Source organism: Pleurodeles waltl, chromosome 2_1 (assembly GCF_031143425.1).
Source record: "Pleurodeles waltl isolate 20211129_DDA chromosome 2_1, aPleWal1.hap1.20221129, whole genome shotgun sequence".
NCBI classification, from domain to species: Eukaryota; Metazoa; Chordata; class Amphibia; order Caudata; family Salamandridae; genus Pleurodeles; species Pleurodeles waltl.
In genome coordinates, this window is record NC_090438.1 from 276,473,549 (window position 1) to 276,493,722 (window position 20,174).

The 20,174-nt window shown below is 47.9% G+C and overlaps 1 protein-coding gene across 1 annotated transcript in view; it reads left to right on the plus strand.

Moving 5' to 3' along the window:
* ARHGEF6 (Rac/Cdc42 guanine nucleotide exchange factor 6) overlaps nt 1–20,174 on the plus strand; it is a 793,672-nt gene that overhangs the window by 432,352 nt on the left and 341,146 nt on the right. The window contains exon 14 of the mRNA XM_069212447.1: nt 12,677–12,755. Coding sequence (XP_069068548.1) covers nt 12,677–12,755 — 79 coding nt within the window. The remainder of the gene's footprint in view (nt 1–12,676; nt 12,756–20,174) is intronic.

Sequence of the window (20,174 nt, forward strand, 5' to 3'; positions counted from 1 at the left end):
ACAGAAAAATAATCATTTTGACACTTAGGGGGTCATTCCGACCCTGGCGGTCATAGACCGCCAGGGCCGGGGACCGCGGATGCACCGCCAACAGGCTGGCGGTGAATCCAGGCCAATTCTGACCGCGGCGGTAAAGCCGCGGTCAGAAAAGGGAAACCGGCGGTTTCCCGGCGGTTTTCCCCTGGCCTGAGGAATCCTCCATGGCGGCGCTGCAGGCAGCGCCGCCATGGGGATTCCGACCCCCTTCCCGCCAGCCTGGTTCTGGCGGTTTTGACCGCCAGAACCTTGCTGGCGGGAACGGGTGTCGTGGGGCCCCTGGGGGCCCCTGCAGTGCCCATGCCAATGGCATGGGCACTGCAGGGGCCCCCTAACAGGGCCCCACAAAGATTTTCAGTGTCTGCATGGCAGACACTGAAAATCGCGACTGGTGCAACTGCACCCGTCGCACCCTTTCCACTCCGCCGGCTCCATTCGGAGCCGGCCTCCTCGTGGAAGGGGGTTTCCCGCTGGGCGGGCGGGCGGCCTTCTTGCGGTCGCCCGCCGGCCCAGCGGGAAACTCAGAATTACCGCGGCGGTCTTTTGACCGCGCTGCAGTATTCTGTCGGGGGAACTTTGGCGGGCGGCCTCCGCCGCCCGCCGAAGTCAGAATGACCCCCTTAGTGTAGCGCACTCTACAGTTTTTCTGATCTCTAGATGTTGATAATAGTTGTTAATTGTGATGAGGGCCACTGAGATAATGCAGCGGGGAGGCAAAATATGGTGTACGGTTGATTAAATTTTTCAGCATAAAAAGGCAAATTACAAAGCACAATGAGGCACATTTTGTGATAATTTGGACATTTTGCAGAGGTTAACAGTAACCAAAGGTTGATCTCGTTAGTGTTGTAACTCTTGATCTGTTTGAGGTAGAAAGATTTTGTTTTGGTAAAAACAATTGCAGTTTATGTAGCAGGTGATGATTTATGTGGCAGATGCAACACATACATCATTAAACAATAAATGTTAGGGGGCAAAATCGCAGAATTCTAGTGACCCTGATGACCTAACTCGATGGCACACATTTTACTGACATAAAAGTATTAATTGTTGAGGGACACCCACAGGATTTGAAACATAACCACATTACACACAGATCTCTAGATTGGATGCATTTAGTCCCCTTAGCTGTCTTACATTTTGCACTAACCAACACAGAGATGCACATGTAGATTGACAGAGGCACACACATGGGTATGGCCACTGACTGACATGCACACCTAACAGTGTGATACTGTCAGAGACTGCTGGTCAGGGAGAACACATTTATAAAAGGAGATAAAGAGAAGGTGTTGAAGAAAGAAATAGTAATACAAACATGCATTCACAAAGGCTCATCACAGACTGTCAGAGAGGTAGCTAGGGAGAACACATAAATGGAAATACACACACACACAGACAGATAGTCAAGGAAAGACACGGACACATAAGTCACATGTTCAGACCCTCACCACGATGAACTCGGAGAGCAGCTCAGAGGTAAGGTTGGAAGTCTTGAGTATGATGTGGCTGATGTTCATCAGCTCCACGTAGGTGCGGCTCACAAAGACCCGGTAGGTGATGGCCGGCGCCTCCGTAAGGCTCGTGCTGCACTGCTCCTCCTCACTGCTGGCGTCTTTTTTGCTCTTGCCACACACCTCTGCAGCAGACTGCATGGGTGTGCAGGTCCTCTCCATCCCGCCACTGGGGGGTGTGGCGCTGATTTGCTGGCCTGTGGCAGCACCTGGGTCTGAGCTGCCAGTTGTGAGAAACTGAAGTGAGGGAACACATTCAATGAGAAAGCTGCCTGTGACTGTCACAGTAAACCTGAGTTGCTGGGGGAGCCACTGTTATAGTGAACACAGGTAGTGGTGTGCCAAGGAGGAACTGCACCCGGACGTCCTGAGTGAGCCCTGGAAGGAGCAGCATTAAAGGAGCTGTCACAAAGAACATGTGAAGGAACCGCGCAGGGGGCTACATTGGGGATGGTCCCAGGGATACTTTGATGAATCTGTGAATGAAAGTCTCGCAGTCGTGCGTCAGACAGCAAAAAATCCTCCCTCTGCAAGGCCCCAGACTCAGGCTGGAGAATTGCTTTAAAATAAACTGATCATTGCTGAGCTGCAGGGCTGGACTGGGGGTAGACGGAGCCGGCTCCAGGAAGCATTGAATTGTGCAGCCCGAGTGATCTGTCTGCATCCAGCCTGGGGTGGAAGTGAGTCACAGGGAGGGACCAAGGCAGTCCTCCCCCTCCCAGCTGAAACACACAAACACGAAATTCACACAGAAGCATGGAAGTGTTGGAGAGGCGGTGCCGCTTAGAGCTGCATCTCCTGTGCAGCGCACTCTGAGAAGCACTGGGTGGGGAGTGACTCTTGTGCAAGAGCAAAGGCAATGGTCAGCACAGGTGTGAATTTGCAATGTAATAGGTCTTGCATTTGCTGGAGTTAGAGCTACTGGCTACAAAATTACATTTACTGTTCTGTTTACACAAAAGTGAAAACAGAGAGCCCTTGCTTCCAAGAACACACGCTGGGCTGGCATGGAGGAAAAGAAAACAAGCCGAGCCTGGGAACTGCCTTTTGTTAGGGTTTAATGGTTGAGCAGATGTTTGAGGAACCACAGGGAGACGAGAACAGCACTGGGATGAATGCAAAAGAATGTAAGCAACATGAGAGAGAGAGAGGGGGTGGGAGGGACAAATGCTGCAATAAAATTCAAGCAGCTATGGTCCTGAAACACCCACAGTGTAACAGGAGCAACAAAGAAATGATAAAGTTAAAGCAACAGATGAACCAAAGTGGAGTTATACAGCACTTAGGGGGTCATTCTGACCCCGGCGGTCTCAGACTGCCGGGGCCAGGGTCGGCGGGAGCACCGCCGACAGACCAGCGGTGCCCCGCAGGGCATTCTGACCGCGGCGCTTTGGCCGCGGTCAGTGCAGGAAAACCGGCGGTCTCCCGCCGGTTTTCCGCTGCCCGTCAGAATCCTCCAAGGCGGCGCAGCATGCTGCGCCGCCTTGGGGATTCTGACACCCCCTACCGCCATCCTGTTCCTGGCGGTTCGCCCGCCAGGAACAGGATGGCGGTAGGGGGTGTCGCGGGGCCCCTGGGGGCCCCTGCAGTGCCCATGCCAATGGCATGGGCACTGCAGGGGCCCCCGTAAGAGGGCCCCGCTTGTATTTCACTGTCTGCATAGCAGACAGTGAAATACGCGACGGGTGCAGTAGCACCCGTCGCACCTTCCCACTCCGCCGGCTCGATTACGAGCCGGCTTCATGGTGGGAAGGTCGTTTTCCCCTGGGCTGGCGGGCGGCCTTTTGGAGGCCGCCCGCCAGCCCAGGGGAAAACTCAAAATACCCGCCGCGGTCTTCCGACCGCGGTACGGTATTTTGGCGGCTCCCGCCGGGCGCGCGGTGACCGCGCCCGGCGGGAGTCAGAATGACCCCCTTAGTCTCTTCTGCAAATGAGAAAAAAGAGGGACAAAGAGACAGGACTGACCAATAGCAAGCAAGGACTTTTAAAGGACACTGAAACAAACAAGTGAAATCGCTTTAATCCTACAAGAAGTATACTAAGGTATACAAGAGGCCTTACGCTTATGCTCGACCTAACAAACAAGTGAAGATGGCTTTGTGTCCAGCTGCCATGAAACAACAGTCCTAATCAAGTTAAGTCTGTGCAGATGTATGACAATCCTCATTGCATTGGACTCGTCTTGGCTATGGTGTTACCAGAACAAGCCCTCCTTGCTTGCTGTTCTGAAGCTCCTCCACCACAGCTTTGTAGTGCTTGAGCTTAGTGGCTTGGCTCCTAAAGCTTTCCAGTGTAGGCATCAAAAGTAACCACTTTAGAGCAATTCTAGGAAAGGTGAAACATCTGTCCACCAGGTCACCAGACTACTTCAAATAAAGGAGATTCTGCACCTGATGTTTATGAAAATCCATAAATCCTGACATATATGACGCTTTCCACAGTAAGTCGTAATTGACAACTCTGCCAAGTCTGATTTGTCTGAAGGTTAACTTGGACAATGATCAAGTTCACATATAATTTCCCAGAAACGAAATATCAATTACAGACAGTGAAAAAAAGCAATCCCATGTCCAGATGGTGAAAAATGTTTCTACAATAACTCAGACCTTAGGGATAGCAAAAAATCTGAAAAAGGGGGTTTGAAGTTTTAAAAAGAGATCTCATTGTGGTAGTCTGTCTTTTATGTCTACAACCAAGTACTGGGAGCAGGAAATAAGAAAAATGAGACAGAGTGAACTTACAGTAGAGCAAATGAGATGAAGAAGGAAAGCAAAGTGGCAAGGATAGAAGAGGAGTAATGAGGAGGAGGTTAAAATAAAGGAATCAACAACAAAAAAGATAATGCTTAGTAAGAGAGTGGGTAGAGACAAAGAGGAGGATGGAATTCAGCAAAAAAAGTAATGAGGGGCTTAGAATTAAGAGGGGGAATGGGCAAAGTGGGAAGAGGAGATGGTGTTGTTAGCGCGTCAGGCCTAAATAAGCATACTTACAACGGGACGCAAATAGGTCGATGAACCTTTTGACTCGCAATTAAGAAGTTCTTACTACAGCTCCAGTACATGATCAATAATCAATACACAATAATCAACAGTCATTAGTAATCAATAAAATCGATAATCAATGGAGTCAGTAATTATCACACATCATGTTCTCTCAGTCATGAATATCCACACCTTTAGTAAAAGTTTGGAATATTTATTTCCCTATATTAACAATGCTAAGGTCATGTAGATGAATCTCAAAATTAGATGAAACACATACAAAAACAAAACTGGCTGTCCAAAACGGCAGAAGAAACGCAGTCTAATCAAAGCTTGATTTACAACACATTCCAGAATTACAGTGCAAATCAGTAGCAGAGTCAGCTGCGTTAACGAGATGTAATACATGTAGTTAAGCAGAAAAATACATCAAACATTAGTCTTTTTGTCATAAGTCAGAATCCTTAACTAACATCAGATTAGCATCAGCATGTTGGGCTTCATGCAAAACAATTTAGTAACACAAATTTGGAAAACATCTAACTATGATAGAGTCATAGACAAAACAGCGAAGTTGGTAGCTAGAAATAAAAAGCAAATATGCATTATAATCACAGTTTTATTGCATTATACCTATCCTCGGTACGGGTCAGCAAAGCAGAATCAGTCTTCGTCCTCAGGACATCAGTCGATCAGCAAAGTATCAGGCTTTCAGTAAGGGAATATGAGCCCAATGTCGGAATGATTGTCTCTCTCCTAAAATCTGTAAAGTCTCTGCCTCTCCTAAATTGTCTCTCTTCTAAAATCTGTAAAGTCTCTCAAAATCTGAATAAGTCTGAAGTCTTTTCCCTCTGCGGCGTTGTTGTATCAAACTCACCTAAACTATCCCCTAAATCCCTATTGGTCAATTAATCGTATGTTCACACTTTGTCCAATAACATTATTATACCAAATCTATGAATTCTAATATTTCTACGTTCTCATACAGTTGATTGGTCCGTCTTATGATGTTCTCATCATCCGGCTTGTCAGGTAACAATATTGTTGCAGCTTCCACTCCAGTCAGTATCTTCATTGTTCTTGACCTGGGAAAGTCCATCTCACACACATTACACATAAAATGTTGCAAGAACATCATCTCCTACCAGTCGGTTCTCACGAAAAGCTTCAGTTAAGCACATTTAACAATACAATAGACATTTCACAGTTTAATTCACTTGGTCAGCATTTTTATTAACGCTAAGAAATACAGCTTCTGCAAGAGGCCTGGCAAAATAGGCCAGGACACTCTGTAAGTTAAGGCCTACAATTAATAAAGCTAAAGCGTACTTCATAACCCTTAATATGACATATTACTGCATTAGTCTCACATATATTCAACATTTCATAAGTATTAATCATTGATTAGTACATTTTGTTAACATTGGTGGCCATTCTTCGATTGAGATTCCGAAGGCTGACATCCATCAGCATACCAAAGGACCAGACCCCTGTATTTCAAGATGAGGCTGCGCTTCTGTATTTTCTCTGCTAAGCTAAATTGGGTCTAGTGCCTCTTTCATTCTGGTATTTCTTTTGGGCATTCCATCGTACAGAAAAAGTAGATTTCAAGATTCCTCTTAACTGTACTTTATATTGATAGTAAAGAAGTTCTCAAAAAGCGTTACAAACTTATTCCCTTCAATTAGGGGGACCTCTCCTCCATAGAAGCCCATTAGTCTGTTTTCAAAGTTGATGAATCATACTTTTAAGCTAATGCGTAAGTCTTCACTTAGAAAGCAGCTTTTATAATAATTGGGATTTGTTTTTTTTAATGGGAAACTATTTCCAGATTACACTAATAAAAACAGTACATCATTGTTGTGTCTGCTATAATTTATACATTGATTTCAACATGTGTCTCTCACATTCACAAGTTCCCCAGTCTGGATTTGTTGTCTCAATGTTGCAATACATGTTTCATACCAGGGACTATTGTAGCCCAAATTATTGGGCCCTGCTTGTGTATGCCCTTCTTTCTGCGGCCATAGAACAAACTGTTCCAAAGAGAGTGCAACAAGGCTACCGTATTTTTGTGCTGCACTCCTGCAGGAATAGGTTTTAGAAGAATCAGGATCAGCCTAGGAGCCAGGAACAAGGGGGTAGTAATAAGAGGAAATCAGACACCTCATGGTAGATTGAGAATATCAAGCACATGTTTAATAGCACTTGTGCTTTAAAAAGCAATCTGTCCTGGGCTTAAGACCTCAGCAAATAGGAAAGAACCACCTGCCGGTGGACATTACTTTGTCATTTCCTTTGGTTCATTTCTCCAACTAGCTAGCAAACCTAAAGTTCCCAAGACCTCAAAGCAGGTGTTAGTTTGTAAGTCACACCCTTATTAAAGAAAAGTTTCACAAGCCCTAAAGACTTTGCTAATTTTAGGCCCATTTCTCAGCTGCCTTTTCCAATAAAAGTACTGGAAAGATATTTAAAAAAAACGATATCAACACATATTGAGTTCAGTCAACGTGGCCCAATGTGGGTGTGGGCCTCGTCATGAGACCAAGACATCTTTGGTCGCAGTCACTGACGATATCCGAATGGCTGTGGACAGGGGTCAACAAGTGGTTTCTGGTACTTTTGGAACTGTTTGCAGCATTCAATGCTGTGGATCATTCCATCCTACTCAAGAGGTTGGAGGAGGCAGGTATAGCTGGAAAAGCCTTGGAATAGTGCTGCTCTTAGTTATCTGAATGTGGACAGGCAATATGACTCCCTCCTTTTCCAGCTTCGTCACACTAAAGCAGGGAGTTCTACAGGGTTCCTCTGTCAATCTCACTATGTTTATTGCATACATCCACCCTTTCATTGAATTGAATTATGGACTCGGAATGAACTACATTAATTATGCGGACGACATGCGGCTGACAGTCTCAATCAACTTAGGCCCTGTGGGGTCCTTTGACTTTTTTCGTCAGCGCATGAAGAGAATAGTCGACTGGTTTAGAAACAGCTTGCTGCTGTTTGATGCTTGCAAGATGGAGACCATGCTCTGCCAGGTGGGAAGGGCAGGTGTCAGTCATCTAAAAGATTTCTGGCTAATAGGAAATGGGTCAATTCCTGTATAGGCAGACTCTGTACGAGATCTGGGGGAAGAACTAGACCCCACCCACCCATTAGTAGGCCATGATGAGAAGACAGTAAATATCTGCTTTGCTCTTATGAGAGCTTTACATAAAATCCCCCCACTTCTGGCCAGAAGGCAGTTCTGTATCATTTATAGTACCACTCTAAGCCAAATTGATTATCATAATGCCCTTATCTGATAGATACTTCTAGTTCCAGATTTCTTACCTTACAGTTTCCCCCAGATGTCAGACTGGATCCGTAGACTTTTCTTAGAGCATTACCCTTGCGCACCGTTAGGTGGCGTCGATTGACTCTGCGTCCGTTGTTGGTGTTGTGGTCCCGTGGTGATGTCAGGGTCGAATATAGGTGTCGCCTCGGTACAGTGATGCCAGTTCCTTTCTTTCCACGCCACGCGCTGATCTGGCGAGAGCTACCCTGGTCACTTTTTGACCGGCCTTGACACTTTTGTTGAATTTTGTGGTGACTGTTGGTGTGTTAAGGATGTCCCGAAAGACCGGGTTTAAGCCTTGTGAGGATTGTCACCGAATGATGTCGGTGCCGGATCCGCATCAGGCCTATTTGTGGTGTCTGGAGCACGACCCGAAGTCGTGCTCCGAATGCCTGCCCATTCACCCGAAGGCTTTGAGGGAGCGTTCCCTAAAGCTAATAGTGGCCTGGCGCTAGACTCTGCATTGCCCCCAGTCTTGTTCGAGAGGAAGGCTCCGAGACCAGCCACAGAGTAACCACAGCTCGTCGTCCTCGAAGTCATTGGGACATTCGGGTAAGAAAAATAAGTTGTTGAAGAAGGCCAGGCATTCTTCGACTTCACCCCGTTGCTCGGACGATGTGGCGCGGGAAGAGCGTCAACGCTTTAGACCTCCGTCTGCAGAGCCTACTACTGGGTCTGATCTGTGCCTCACCGACTTTCCGGGAGCCGGAGCGACCCGTGCTCAACTAAAGGAATTCTATCAGTACATGTGCTTCATTTGTGGGCAGTCAAACCCCCCTGTGGCTCCTTTGAGGCCTGAGGGGTCAGAGGGGTGTGCTTTGGGTTCTGCGCAGGGCCCTTTCGGTTTCACACCGGCAGCTCCGGCTCCGGCCACCTCAAGTCCCTCTGGATCTGTGTCCGGATTCGTGCTGGCGACGCTCCCACGTCGGTTGGGCCCACAATCTACGTCGACCCGATCCTGATCCTCAATGATCCAGAGCCGGAACGGCATTGGCCGACGCCGCTTCCAACTTTGATGGGGCCTAGCTGCCCCAGGTTGGATTCAGACCCTTTTTTACTATGCGTATGAATGTGAGGAAGAGTTGGAGGGGTCGCTCGACCCTTATCAATACCAGCAAGAAAACCCAAACATGGTCTTGGCTCAGGAATTGGGCGAGGCCTATGGTCTTAATACCTCTCCAGACACTGACATGCTGTCTCCTCCTACCCTGGCTAGGGTGGAGGGAACTTCCTTCTACATAGTAATCAGTAGGGCAGCCGAGGTCCTTGGCCTTGAACTGCCTACTTTTGTGTTCAGGACTAATCTCCTGACGGAGGTGATTCAGCCCGGAGCGTCTGCTTCAGAGCCTCTCCTTCCATTCAGTGAAGGCCTCACATATGTCCTTCTGGCTACCTGGTCCACACCCAGCACAGGGGCTCCTGTGAATAGGACAATCGTTCACCGCCATCAGCCTGCCCTGAACGACCTAAATTCCTGACCGAGCACCCCACGCCTGAAAGCTTGGTGTAGGAAGTTGGCTCTATATATACTATTTCAAAGTAAGAAATAGTGTGCACAGAGTCCAAGGGTTCCCCTCAGAGGTAAGATAGTGGCAAGATTAGATAATTCTAATGCTCTCTTTTGTGGTAGTGTGGTCGAGCAGTAGGCTTATCAGAGGGTAGTGTTAAGCATTTGTTGTACACACACAGGCAATAAATGAGGAACACACACTCAAAGACTTACTCCAGGCCCATAGGGTTTTATATAGAAAAATATATTTTCTTAGTTTATTTTAGAACCACAAGATTTGAAGTAAATACATAAAATGCAAGGAACTCCACATAGATAAGTAAGGAACTTTGAATTAGAGCAGTAACATACACAGTTTTAGTTAAAATGGCAATAAGCTATTTTAAAAGTGGACACAGTGCAAAAATCAACAGTTCCTGGGGGATGTAAGTTTTGGTTAGTTTTTCAGGTAAGTAGGCAGCCCACCGTTGGTGGTTCAAGGCAACCCCAAAGTCACCGCACCAGCTACACAGGGCCGGTCAGGTGCAGAGGTCAAAAGGAGGGCCCAAAACACATAGGCGCCTATGAAGAACAGGGGTGCTTCGGTTCTAGTCTGCCAACAGGTAAGTACCTGCGTCTTCGGATGGCAGACCAGGGGGGTTTGTAGAGCACCGGGGACACAAGTAGGCACACAAAACACACCCTCAGCGGCACAGGGGCGGCCAGGTGCAGTGTGCAAAGCAGGCGTCCGTTTTCAATAGGAATCAATGGAGGGACCCAGGGGTCACTCCAGCGGTGCAGGCAGGGAACAGGGGGGCTCCCCTGGGCCAGCCACTGACTGGGCTAGGCAGAGGGTCGCCTAATGGTCACTCCTGCACTGGAGTTCGGTTCCTTTTGGTCCTGGGGGCTGCGGGTGCAGTTCTTGGTCCAGGCGTCGGGTTCTTTGTTCCAGGCAGTCGCGGTCAGGGGGAGCCTCTGAATTCTTTCTGCATGTGTCGCTGTCGAGGTCCAGGGGGGTGAGTTCTTTAAAAGTTGCAAGAAAGTTGCAAAGTTGTTGCTGTTTGTGAACAGTGCCGCTGTTCTCCGGAGTTTCTAGGTCCTTCGGGTTTCAGGGCAGTCCTCTGGAGCTTCAGAGGTCGCTGGTCCCTGTCGGATGCGTCACTGTGCAGGTTTCTTTGAGTCTGGAGGCAGGCCGGTAGGGCTGAGGCCAAAGCAGTTGTCGTCTCCACAGGGCTTTCAGGTCAGCTGTCCTTCTTCTTTTAGGTTGCAGGAATCTGATTTCCTGGGTTCTGGGGTGCCCCTAAATACTGAATTTAGGGGTGTGTTTAGGTCAGGAGGGCAGTAGCCAATGTCTACACCCTCTTTTGTGCCTCCTCCCTGAGGGGAGGGGGGCACATCCCTAATCCTATTGGGGGAATCCTCCAATCTCAAGATGGAGGATTTCTAAAGGCTGGGGTCACCTCAACTCAGGACACCTTAGGGGCTGTCCTGACTGGTGGGTGACTCATCCTTGTTTTTCTCATTATCTCCTCCAGCCTTGCCGCTAAAAGTGGGGGCAGTGGCCGGAGGGGCGGGCATCTCCACTAGCTGGGATGCCCTTGGGTGCTGTTACAAAAGGGGTGAGCCTTTGAGGCTCACCGCCAGGTGTTACAGTTCCTGCAGGGGGAGGTGAGAAACACCTCCACCCAGTACAGGCTTTGTTCCTGGCCACAGAGTGACAAAGGCACTCTCCCCATGTGGCCAGCAACTCGTCTGGTCATGGCAGGCTGGCAGTAACTGGTCAGCCTAGCACTAGGAGTCGGACTGGTATTCAGGGGGCATCTCTAAGATGCCCTCTGGGTGCATTTTGCAATAAATTCCACATTGGCATCAGTGTGCATTTATTGTGCTGAAAAGTTTGATACCAAATTTCCCAGCTTTCAGTGTAGCCATTATGGAACTGTGGAGTTCGTATTTGACAAACTCCCAGACCATATACTGTTTATGGCAACCCTGCACTTACAATGTCAAAGGTTTTGCTTAGACACTGTAGGGGCATAGTGCTCATGCACATATGCCCTCATCTGTGGTATAGTGCACCCTGCCTTGGGGCTTTAAGGCCTGCCAGAGGGGTGACTTACCTATGCCACAGGCAGTGTGAGGTGGGCATGTCACTCTGAGGGGAGTGCCATGTCGACTTAGTCATTTTCTCCCCACCAGCACACACAAGCTGTGAGGCAGTGTGCATGTGCTGAGTGAGGGGTCCCCAGGGTGGCATAAGACATGCTGCAGCTCTTAGAGACCTTCCCTGGCATCAGGGCCCTTGGTACCAGGGGTACCATTTACAAGGGATTTATCTGTGTGCCAGGGCTGTGCCAATTGTGGAAACAAAGGTACAGTTTAGGGAAAGACCACTGGTGCTGGGGCCTGGTTAGCAGGGTCCCAGCACACTTTCAATCATAACTGGCATCAGCAAAAGGCAAAATGTTAGGGGGTAACCATGCCAAGGAGGCATTTCCTTACATTATTGCTTGGGTATCTATACTAAGGTAAAGAATCTGCAACTGAAAGTCTCTATCAGATGAACAATTTACTTACCTTCGGTAACAAATTATCTGGTAAAAACATATTCTAGTTGGCGCACCTGAGAAGACAATAAAGTGTCTCTTATGAATTCAAGTTGCTACTGACAAACTGGTGCTTGGACTGAAATGGAGATCCTCAACCTATACAGCCCTTGACTCCTTGCCAATGAAAAAGAGATTTTATTTTAAAGTCGCACAGGCACCTCGTACCCTGGCAGATAGGATTACTTCATACCAGCCAGGCAGGTTAAACCACTTGGCTTATGCGCCTAAATGCCAGATTCCTAGGTACAAGATAGGAAGGGCCAGAGGCAAAGCCTATTAAGTTCAGGGACCCAAAGTGTGTAATAGCATACCAACTCACATTCGACTGACTCAGGATCGTTCATCAATCAGGAAATTTCTGAAAACGTTGATCTACAGGCAGTTCCCCCTCGGGATGGTCAGGCTTATGTCCCGCAGTGGCAGGATATCTGTGGGGTTGCAGTTGCGCTTAACAATTCTTTTCTAATAATAACTTTCATAAACCTTTTATGAGACTAGGAGTTATTTCACCATCAGAAGACTCTGCATACTGTCTGGAAACACTGTTACCAACAGATGGAAAGTTATTCTTACACTTATTTGTATTAAAAATTGCCTTTTAGATTTCTCTATTTTGATAATGAGAGGCTGTATGTAGAGAAATGATTAAAAGTTGCGGAACATATATGAATGTTATTGTGACTGTGATTCACATTTCCTTTCTGTAGGGCAAATTGCCAATAACTGGAATGACTGTAACAAAGTTAGATGGGCCTGAGATGGGTGAATTTTCATTCGAGATCACAGGTGAGCACACTTATTTTTACATATGCTTTAAATGTTTTTAATGCGTGACAACAGCATATCTTACCCTTCTAATTTACCTATAGCATCTGCAGAAATTCTGTTGTTGTGACAGACGTTAGAATGTTTATCTCCGGTGCATATATAGGAACAATGTAATCCTTGTGACAACTTTCCCTCTGAAAAGCATTGTGCGAGTGGTGCAAGTGAATGTTGATTTTATAAACACTTTACAAAGTGTAAGTGCCACAAACTGACAATTCGTGTGAAAGGAAGATGACTGTATAGACTTTCAGTACAGTGAAAGCTAGAGTCGGACAACCAGGCGGTGCCCAATGGGTTGGTTTGACAGGTCACTGTGTGGGCCAGTCTTGGCTGTCTGTAGGCCTGCTTTATGGTCTTCTGGGCCGGATGTTATTGTCGATTTCCCTGATATGAAAACGAGCATTGCCTACAGATAGCTCAAATCCATATGCAGACTTTCATACTTACAAATCACTTATGAAGCGTGTCTTTACAAGCTCAAAACTTCCACAGTTTGCAAACATGGGCCACATTTCAACTATCAATTCACTAATTGAGAACCACTTTCATTTTGGTGCCCAGGCCTATTCTCTGTCCCAGTCCGACTCTGATGAAAGCTGTAAATGGCTAGAGGGGCCTCTGGCTTTATGCAGACCCACGCAGACCGGAGCAGGTGTGGATTTCTGCAGCTCATCCTTCCCTTTCCTTAAGTCGTGGAGCCCAAGGTTTCAGTTATTATTTGAAAGTGATTCTCAGTCTTCAAAGTAGTTTGGCGCCAGCATTTATCCTTGCACAATTTGTGTTATTACTCATTTGTGAGAACCTCCTTTGTGTTATTATTGATTATGGTATATTTGCCCTAAACAGTGGGGGCGTGGCCTGACAAAATGGCTGACAGTACGTGAATCCCTGAGCTCTCCCCTGGTAAAGAGTGAAATCCTGCAGAATCCTGTTTTTTTGCATCCTGTTGAGGGGCCGGCACATGTAAATATCCTATGGTCGTAATAATACTAGGATGGAAGCAGCGACGACTGATTGAGGGCCCGTTGCGGCCTAGGGGAGCCGCGCACCTCTCTACAACCATTGGCGGCCCGGGAAGCGAGAGGGCCGCACTGAAGGCCTGCCCTCTGTCAGAGCTCCTGCGGTGGTAGAAATCGGCCCACGCAAGCGAACTGAGACCCGAGTGGCGGTGGGTGGAAGAAGGTGGACTAGATGCCCTCCACAAGACCGGTAAAGACTCCCAGGACTCCCGGCGGGTTGCTCCGAGCAGTGGTTCCTGGGAGCAGAAGACCATGTGGGAGACGCCGGAGGGGATGCCTGACCATAGCAGGACATGGGCGAGATCCGCGGATTTGGCCCAGCATCCACTTCAGAAACAAACGTCTGGATCCGGCGGGGGAGTCCCAGAGGGTACGATGAGCGCCGCCCTCGTTTGGTCTTGGCGAGGGGTGCGATCGCCGGGGGGAGCCCCAGTGGCCAGGCTAGGGGCAAAGCCCTGGGGGGCCTGGAAATGATGAAGCCCCGTGGGGGACTGGAGCACTTTCAAGGTCCAAGCGAGGTGAGGTGAGACTGGGGGCTCCCCCCAGGGGTTGCGCTGCCTGCTGGAAGAGAGGCAGCGAATGTGGCCGGGGCACGGTAACTGCGACGCGCTAGCGGCACCGACGGGAAGACAATTAATGGCTCTAATGTGTGCCTAGAAGGTGCGGCTGCTGGCAGGACGGTAGTGGTGGCTGCCTGACGCGTACTGAAAAACATCTGCTTGACTGGCATGTGTGAGAAGACTGGATGGGCTCCAGCGGGACCTGTGTGGCAGGACTCTCAAGGTCTTGAGGACACTCATCAGATTGCTAAAAGGACTACTATATGCCACCCCAAGGGACGGATCCACAAGCCCTTAAGGGAAGGACAGGGCGGTGCGGGCGGCCGGCCCACACTCCATAGCACAATATACCACCCAAAACAACCCACCCAATGGCTCACACAACAGACAGGAGGTGTTGATGGGGAGCCTCCTGAGGGGGACTTGATGGAGCCCACCAGGGCAGATTTGCTGCAGGCTATTCAGGGACTCCGATCAGCTTTGGAACGCCAGATAGAGCCTGTGTCAGTCGATGCCAACTTGTTACGGGCAGACCTGCGCAAAGTCTCAGACAAAGTTTCCGCAGCAGAGACCAGCATGGAGACCTTCTAGGGGGACCTTGCAGTCCTAAAGAGACAGATGACCACATAAGTACCAAGGTGGCCGACCTGGGCAGGAGGGCCGAGGGCCGCTCCCGCCATAGTAACATTCGAGTGCTGGCATTCCCAGAAAAGGCAGAGGGTGCCTCGGCGGAGCGCTTTCTGGAAGATTGTATTAGGTCGTCCCTGAAACCCTGGCGCCTCTCAGAGATGTTGGTGATTGAGAGGGCTCACAGAGCCCTGGTTCCCCCTCCCTGCCCAGGTGTCCCTCCGAGGGCCTTACAGCTAAAGTCCTTAACTACAGGGACAGGGACTGCATTCTGAGAGCAGCCCAGTAACAGGAAATGCCGTAGTAACAGACCTGTAAAGGGCTCCTCTAATCCCCCATGGTCTGCCCTCCGAGCCACGGGTACTTACCTGCTATATATTTATAGCTGGAGATTCCCATCAGAGATTCTCCAAGACCCTGTTGGCAGAGACATGGTTGCACAATCAATAACAGAATATATGACACATAACTGGACACAAAGGCGGGCAACAGACAATGGGAGGCATGTAAGACAGTGCTTCAGGGAAGATGTGGGGTGCTTACCTGTTGAGTGCGGAAAACACTACAGGCAGAACTTGCTCAGAGGGAGGACACTTTGACGGAGTGCCAACAGTGCCAAATGCGAGAGGGAAGCAATAAGGGGAGGAAACTCAGCTCACCAGACAACTGAAGGAAACCAGAGATAGACTTGAAAGGTACACTTTGAAATCATATCGACAGCTCCTATTCCAAGAGGGCGACCGATCGGGGAGGCTCCTGGCGTGGATCCTCTGACAGGAGCAGCAGCGCTCCTTAGTGCTTCACCTCACAAATGCCCGGGGGGGGGGAGAGGCGAGGACACAGCGAGATATAGTTATGGTGTTTCGGGACCACCCTGAGGGAGTGTATGCCAATCCGGGGGACCCAGATTGAGACAGTTTGCTGGCTGGAATACTTAAATGGTGTGGTCCTCCCTCGCCTGAGTGAGATGGGGACTCTGATCTTACGCTCAAAGAGTTAAAGCAGCTCTTAAATCTCTCCCAGTGGGTAAAAGTCCTGGCAGTGACGGCTTTACAGCCGAGCTTTATCAGGCATTTGCAACTGAACTCGCCCCTCAGCTTTTAGAAGTGTATAACAAGGCATTTACTGATAATATACTACCAGAATCAATGTGGGAGGGGATCATTGCTATAATTCCCAAGCAGGGAACGGTCTCCTTTGATCCGATGGCCTACCGGCCTTTCACTATGTCCAACCTAAATGTAAAGATACTGAGTAAGATCCTCACAAAACGTCTTGGCCCAGAGATGGCCCGGCTGGTCCATCCTGACCAAAGTGGGTTCATACCTGGTCAGAACACGACTATGAATACCCGTAGATTGATGCATGTGCTCCATGAGGTGGAAGACAGGGAGGAGGAATTGACACTGGTCTTGATAGATATCGCGAAAGAGTTTGACACAGTCAATTGAAAGTATCTCTTGGCTGTCCTTGCAAGTATGGGGTTTGGGCCACAATTTCTGAGATGGGTCAAAATTCTCTACACAGAACCTTTAACTAGGGTCCGAATGGGGGGACAATGCTCTGACAGACTGAAAATAGAGAGGGGCACACGACAGGGTTGTCGCTTACCGCCCTTGCTTTTTGCGATGGCTCTAGAGCCATTGGCGCAGAGTCTTAGACAGGGCATGGTAAGATGGGGCATCACAGTGAGTGAGACGTGCCACCTACTGTCTGTACGCAGACAATACTCTTTTTTACTTAGCAGAGCTGAGGGTCTCTATTCCTATTTTGCTCAGACAGCTGGAATCCTTTGGGCAACTATCAGGCCTATGTAGTAATGTCAAAAAAACATTAGTATTCCCACTGGGGAGCTTAGCGAAGCTCCCATAGGAAGATTTACCGCGTATGCCCCTAAGATCGGAAACTGACCACTTACGATATCTCGTAATTATGATGGCTCACACAGTCACACTGCGAAATCCACTTAACATTCAGAGAGTACTGGTTTAAGGGGATCAGTGCAGTTTTGGAACACCCTCCCCTTGTCGGTCGTGGGGCGTGTAGCAGTGGCAAAAATGGTGTTCTGCCTCGATGCCTATATACTTTCAAGAATTCTCTGGACACACTTCCTCGCTCGATATTTAGGCGTCTACATTCCTGCTTACTATTTCTGATGTGGTCGGGGGGCCGAAGTAAGGTGAAACGTGAGACCCTTCATCTCCCATTAGAGGAGGGACGATTGGCGTTGCCCAACTTAGAATATTATTATTTAGCCTCCCAATGACAGCATACAAGCGTGGTGGTTAGCGGAGGGGGACAACTGGGAGAAAACCCTTCTCTGGAATGACTCTCGAACCGAAACATCAACACAGCTAATCCACACAGGGGGTGGGGGGGCTAGAAGCTTGCATACATAATAAAACACACCACAACACTCTGGATGCGTGCTGTGAAGGTGGTCTTACAGTGGGGACCATGTGCTATGAATTTGATTTTTTAGGCCCTTCCAATGTTTCAGCACCTGAACACTACGGTGGATGTTTGACCTTGGCGAGAGGGTGGATGCCTAACACTCACTGACCTTTACCCCAGTGAGAATTTTGTGACCTGTGAGGTGGCTCAGAACACTTTCGGGATGAATCAGGGACAGTTTTTGATTTATACCAGCATACTCAATATCGTTAGAGGGATATAGCCAACATATCCTGAAGCCCCTCTCTCATCGGCAATGCTTAGGGTACTCCTGGAATACGTGGAGGGCAAGCATATTATAACTCATATCTACAGGGCAATGATGGCAGACACACCCGGGGCATCATACGGGCCAGGGAGGCTGGGATCGTGAGCTGAACATGCCTCTAGAGGAGACACAGTGGAAGTGAACATGTGCCCTGCTCCGACAGAGGATATGTAATGCTAGATTTAAGGTAATACATTTTAATTACATACATCTCATATATGTTACCCCAGTCTTTCTACATAGAATTGCCCCTAGTAAGGATGATAGCTGCCAAAGGTGTCACACCCGACCAGCAACCTTCCTGCATTTAGCCTGGAATTGTCCTACAGTGCAAAAATTCTGGGGCTTTACGGTCCAAACTTTAGGAGGTATGACGGGGTGGAACTTGAACTGACTCTCGTTCAGTGTTTACTGGGGGCTATTAAAAAAAGAAAGGTAAAAAAATGGAATGGAAATGTATGCAGCTAGCTGTATTGTTAGCCAAGCTCCGAGTAGCTATTGTTTGGATGAGTACTCAGAGGCCTAGTGTAAAAAGATGGCTTAAGGATATACAGGAATGGGCAGAGGCAGAAGAAATACGGCTAAGGCAAGTCAGATGGGACGATCGCATAGAGAAAGATATACAAACATGGCAGGGGATACTCAAACGGATAGAGGAAGTGAAAGAACCCGGCCATAATGTATCTAGGGGGGCTTGGAGTAAACCGTAGTACAAATCATGTTATACGGGAAAACAGTTCTAGTACTAAGGGGGACACAGTGTCTTTAAGTCTAATGCAGATGTTCTGTAACCCGGCGATTTGTGTGAGGAACTACCTCTGGGATGATTGGTTGAGAGAGGGGGGATGGGACTGGCCTATATGTGCAAGGTTGTTTATGGTACAATGTTTTGGAGGTACTGCGAGTTTGACACTAATAATATAAAAAATACATTCTTAAAAAAAAATATTTTCCCTAAACAGGCCTAGATTGCAATTCTGATCTCCTGTGAGTTTCTGTTGTTCTATCTAGCCTTCTGCTCAACCAGGCTTCTAGCTCTCCCCAATTCTCAGAGACGCTGTGTTCTCCTACCTTTCTGGTGTTCTGAGTCCTCCTCCTCATCCCTTCTCTGACACTTCTCACCGCACACCCTGCCCACCCACAGCAGAAAAAGACTAAACTGACCTATGGCTCTTCTCTATATTCTGTTCCATTTTTCCAACCTGATGGAACTCTGATCTCTTTAAAAAGAGTGAACAAATGTATAATGGCTTTTTATATCTTAACATGACTTGGAGATTTGGAGAATGTTGTTACCTTTTGTAATATATATCTTTATTTCTCCTCCATTGGGCCTTCCTGTAACATCATAATTCCCTGTGTAAAACGCTCTGATCCCCTAGGGTCTTTTTAGCGCTATATAAAAACTGTAAAATAAATTAATCTGATTCTGGCAGCAAAGTGGCTGAGTCCCTTTGTTTTTAGACTTGGAATAGGTAGGACTGGCATCTCCTCCCCATGGATAGCGTCATTTCAACGGAATGAAGCACTGCTGCCTGGCTTTGGTGCCACTGGTTGTTCTAGGGTGAGTACTGTCTTAGACTCACTGCCTGAAGGGTTGAAACAGCAACTGTACTAGGTGTAGACCAGGGGATACCAGAAGTAAGGCATGGGCCACCTTCCAGAATGATGTGCAGGCTCTCTGGGAGACTGCCATAGGGGATGACGGCCGGTTACAGACCGGTACGCCTACATTTTATAGAGTAGTGCTCCGTTATGTTTTCTGACAACCAGTGATCCCTAGATCCACTGCTGTTCTCCGACCCCTCCACCTCAGATGATAATGAAGCAACAGAAAGAACTAAACATTTGTCCAATTTGCAGGCATGTTGTTGATAAGCTGTGTGTATGGTAATAGGAGCAGATATGGTTGTTAGGATATGCACCCCGAAATGGTGCCTAGTTCAAGGCGTCTTTTATCCAAGTATTTCAAGTTGCAGAAAGGCAACTTCCTAAGTGAGACATCTAGCAGTACAGTGATAGCTTGTATAGATGAACTGGCAGGCCAGATGAAAATAATGTCTGTGGACACACCAGTTATCGGTAATGCCCGTTCGCATGAGCACTTTTCTTTAGACCTATCCCTAGTGAGCCTTTTTAACTTAGTTTAGTAAACGGTTCTAATAGCAGTTTATGTTGTGGGAGGAATGTCTGATTTTCCCAGTCCAACCCATTCCTCAGTCCTACTATCCCGATAGCAAAAATAATTGAGCAACGTTTGAAAAGAAGTATCTAGAACCATGGTGTGCAATATGAAAAACTCTAATCCTCATATCTAAAAAAAAAAAAAGACGTTGTTGACACTGTACGCATTTTTATTGATATAAATAAAAGCCATCTAGACTTTTTTTGGATGCCAAGGGTGCAGAGTGTGGATGAGTTCAAGAGATAGTGGCCAGAAAATATATAA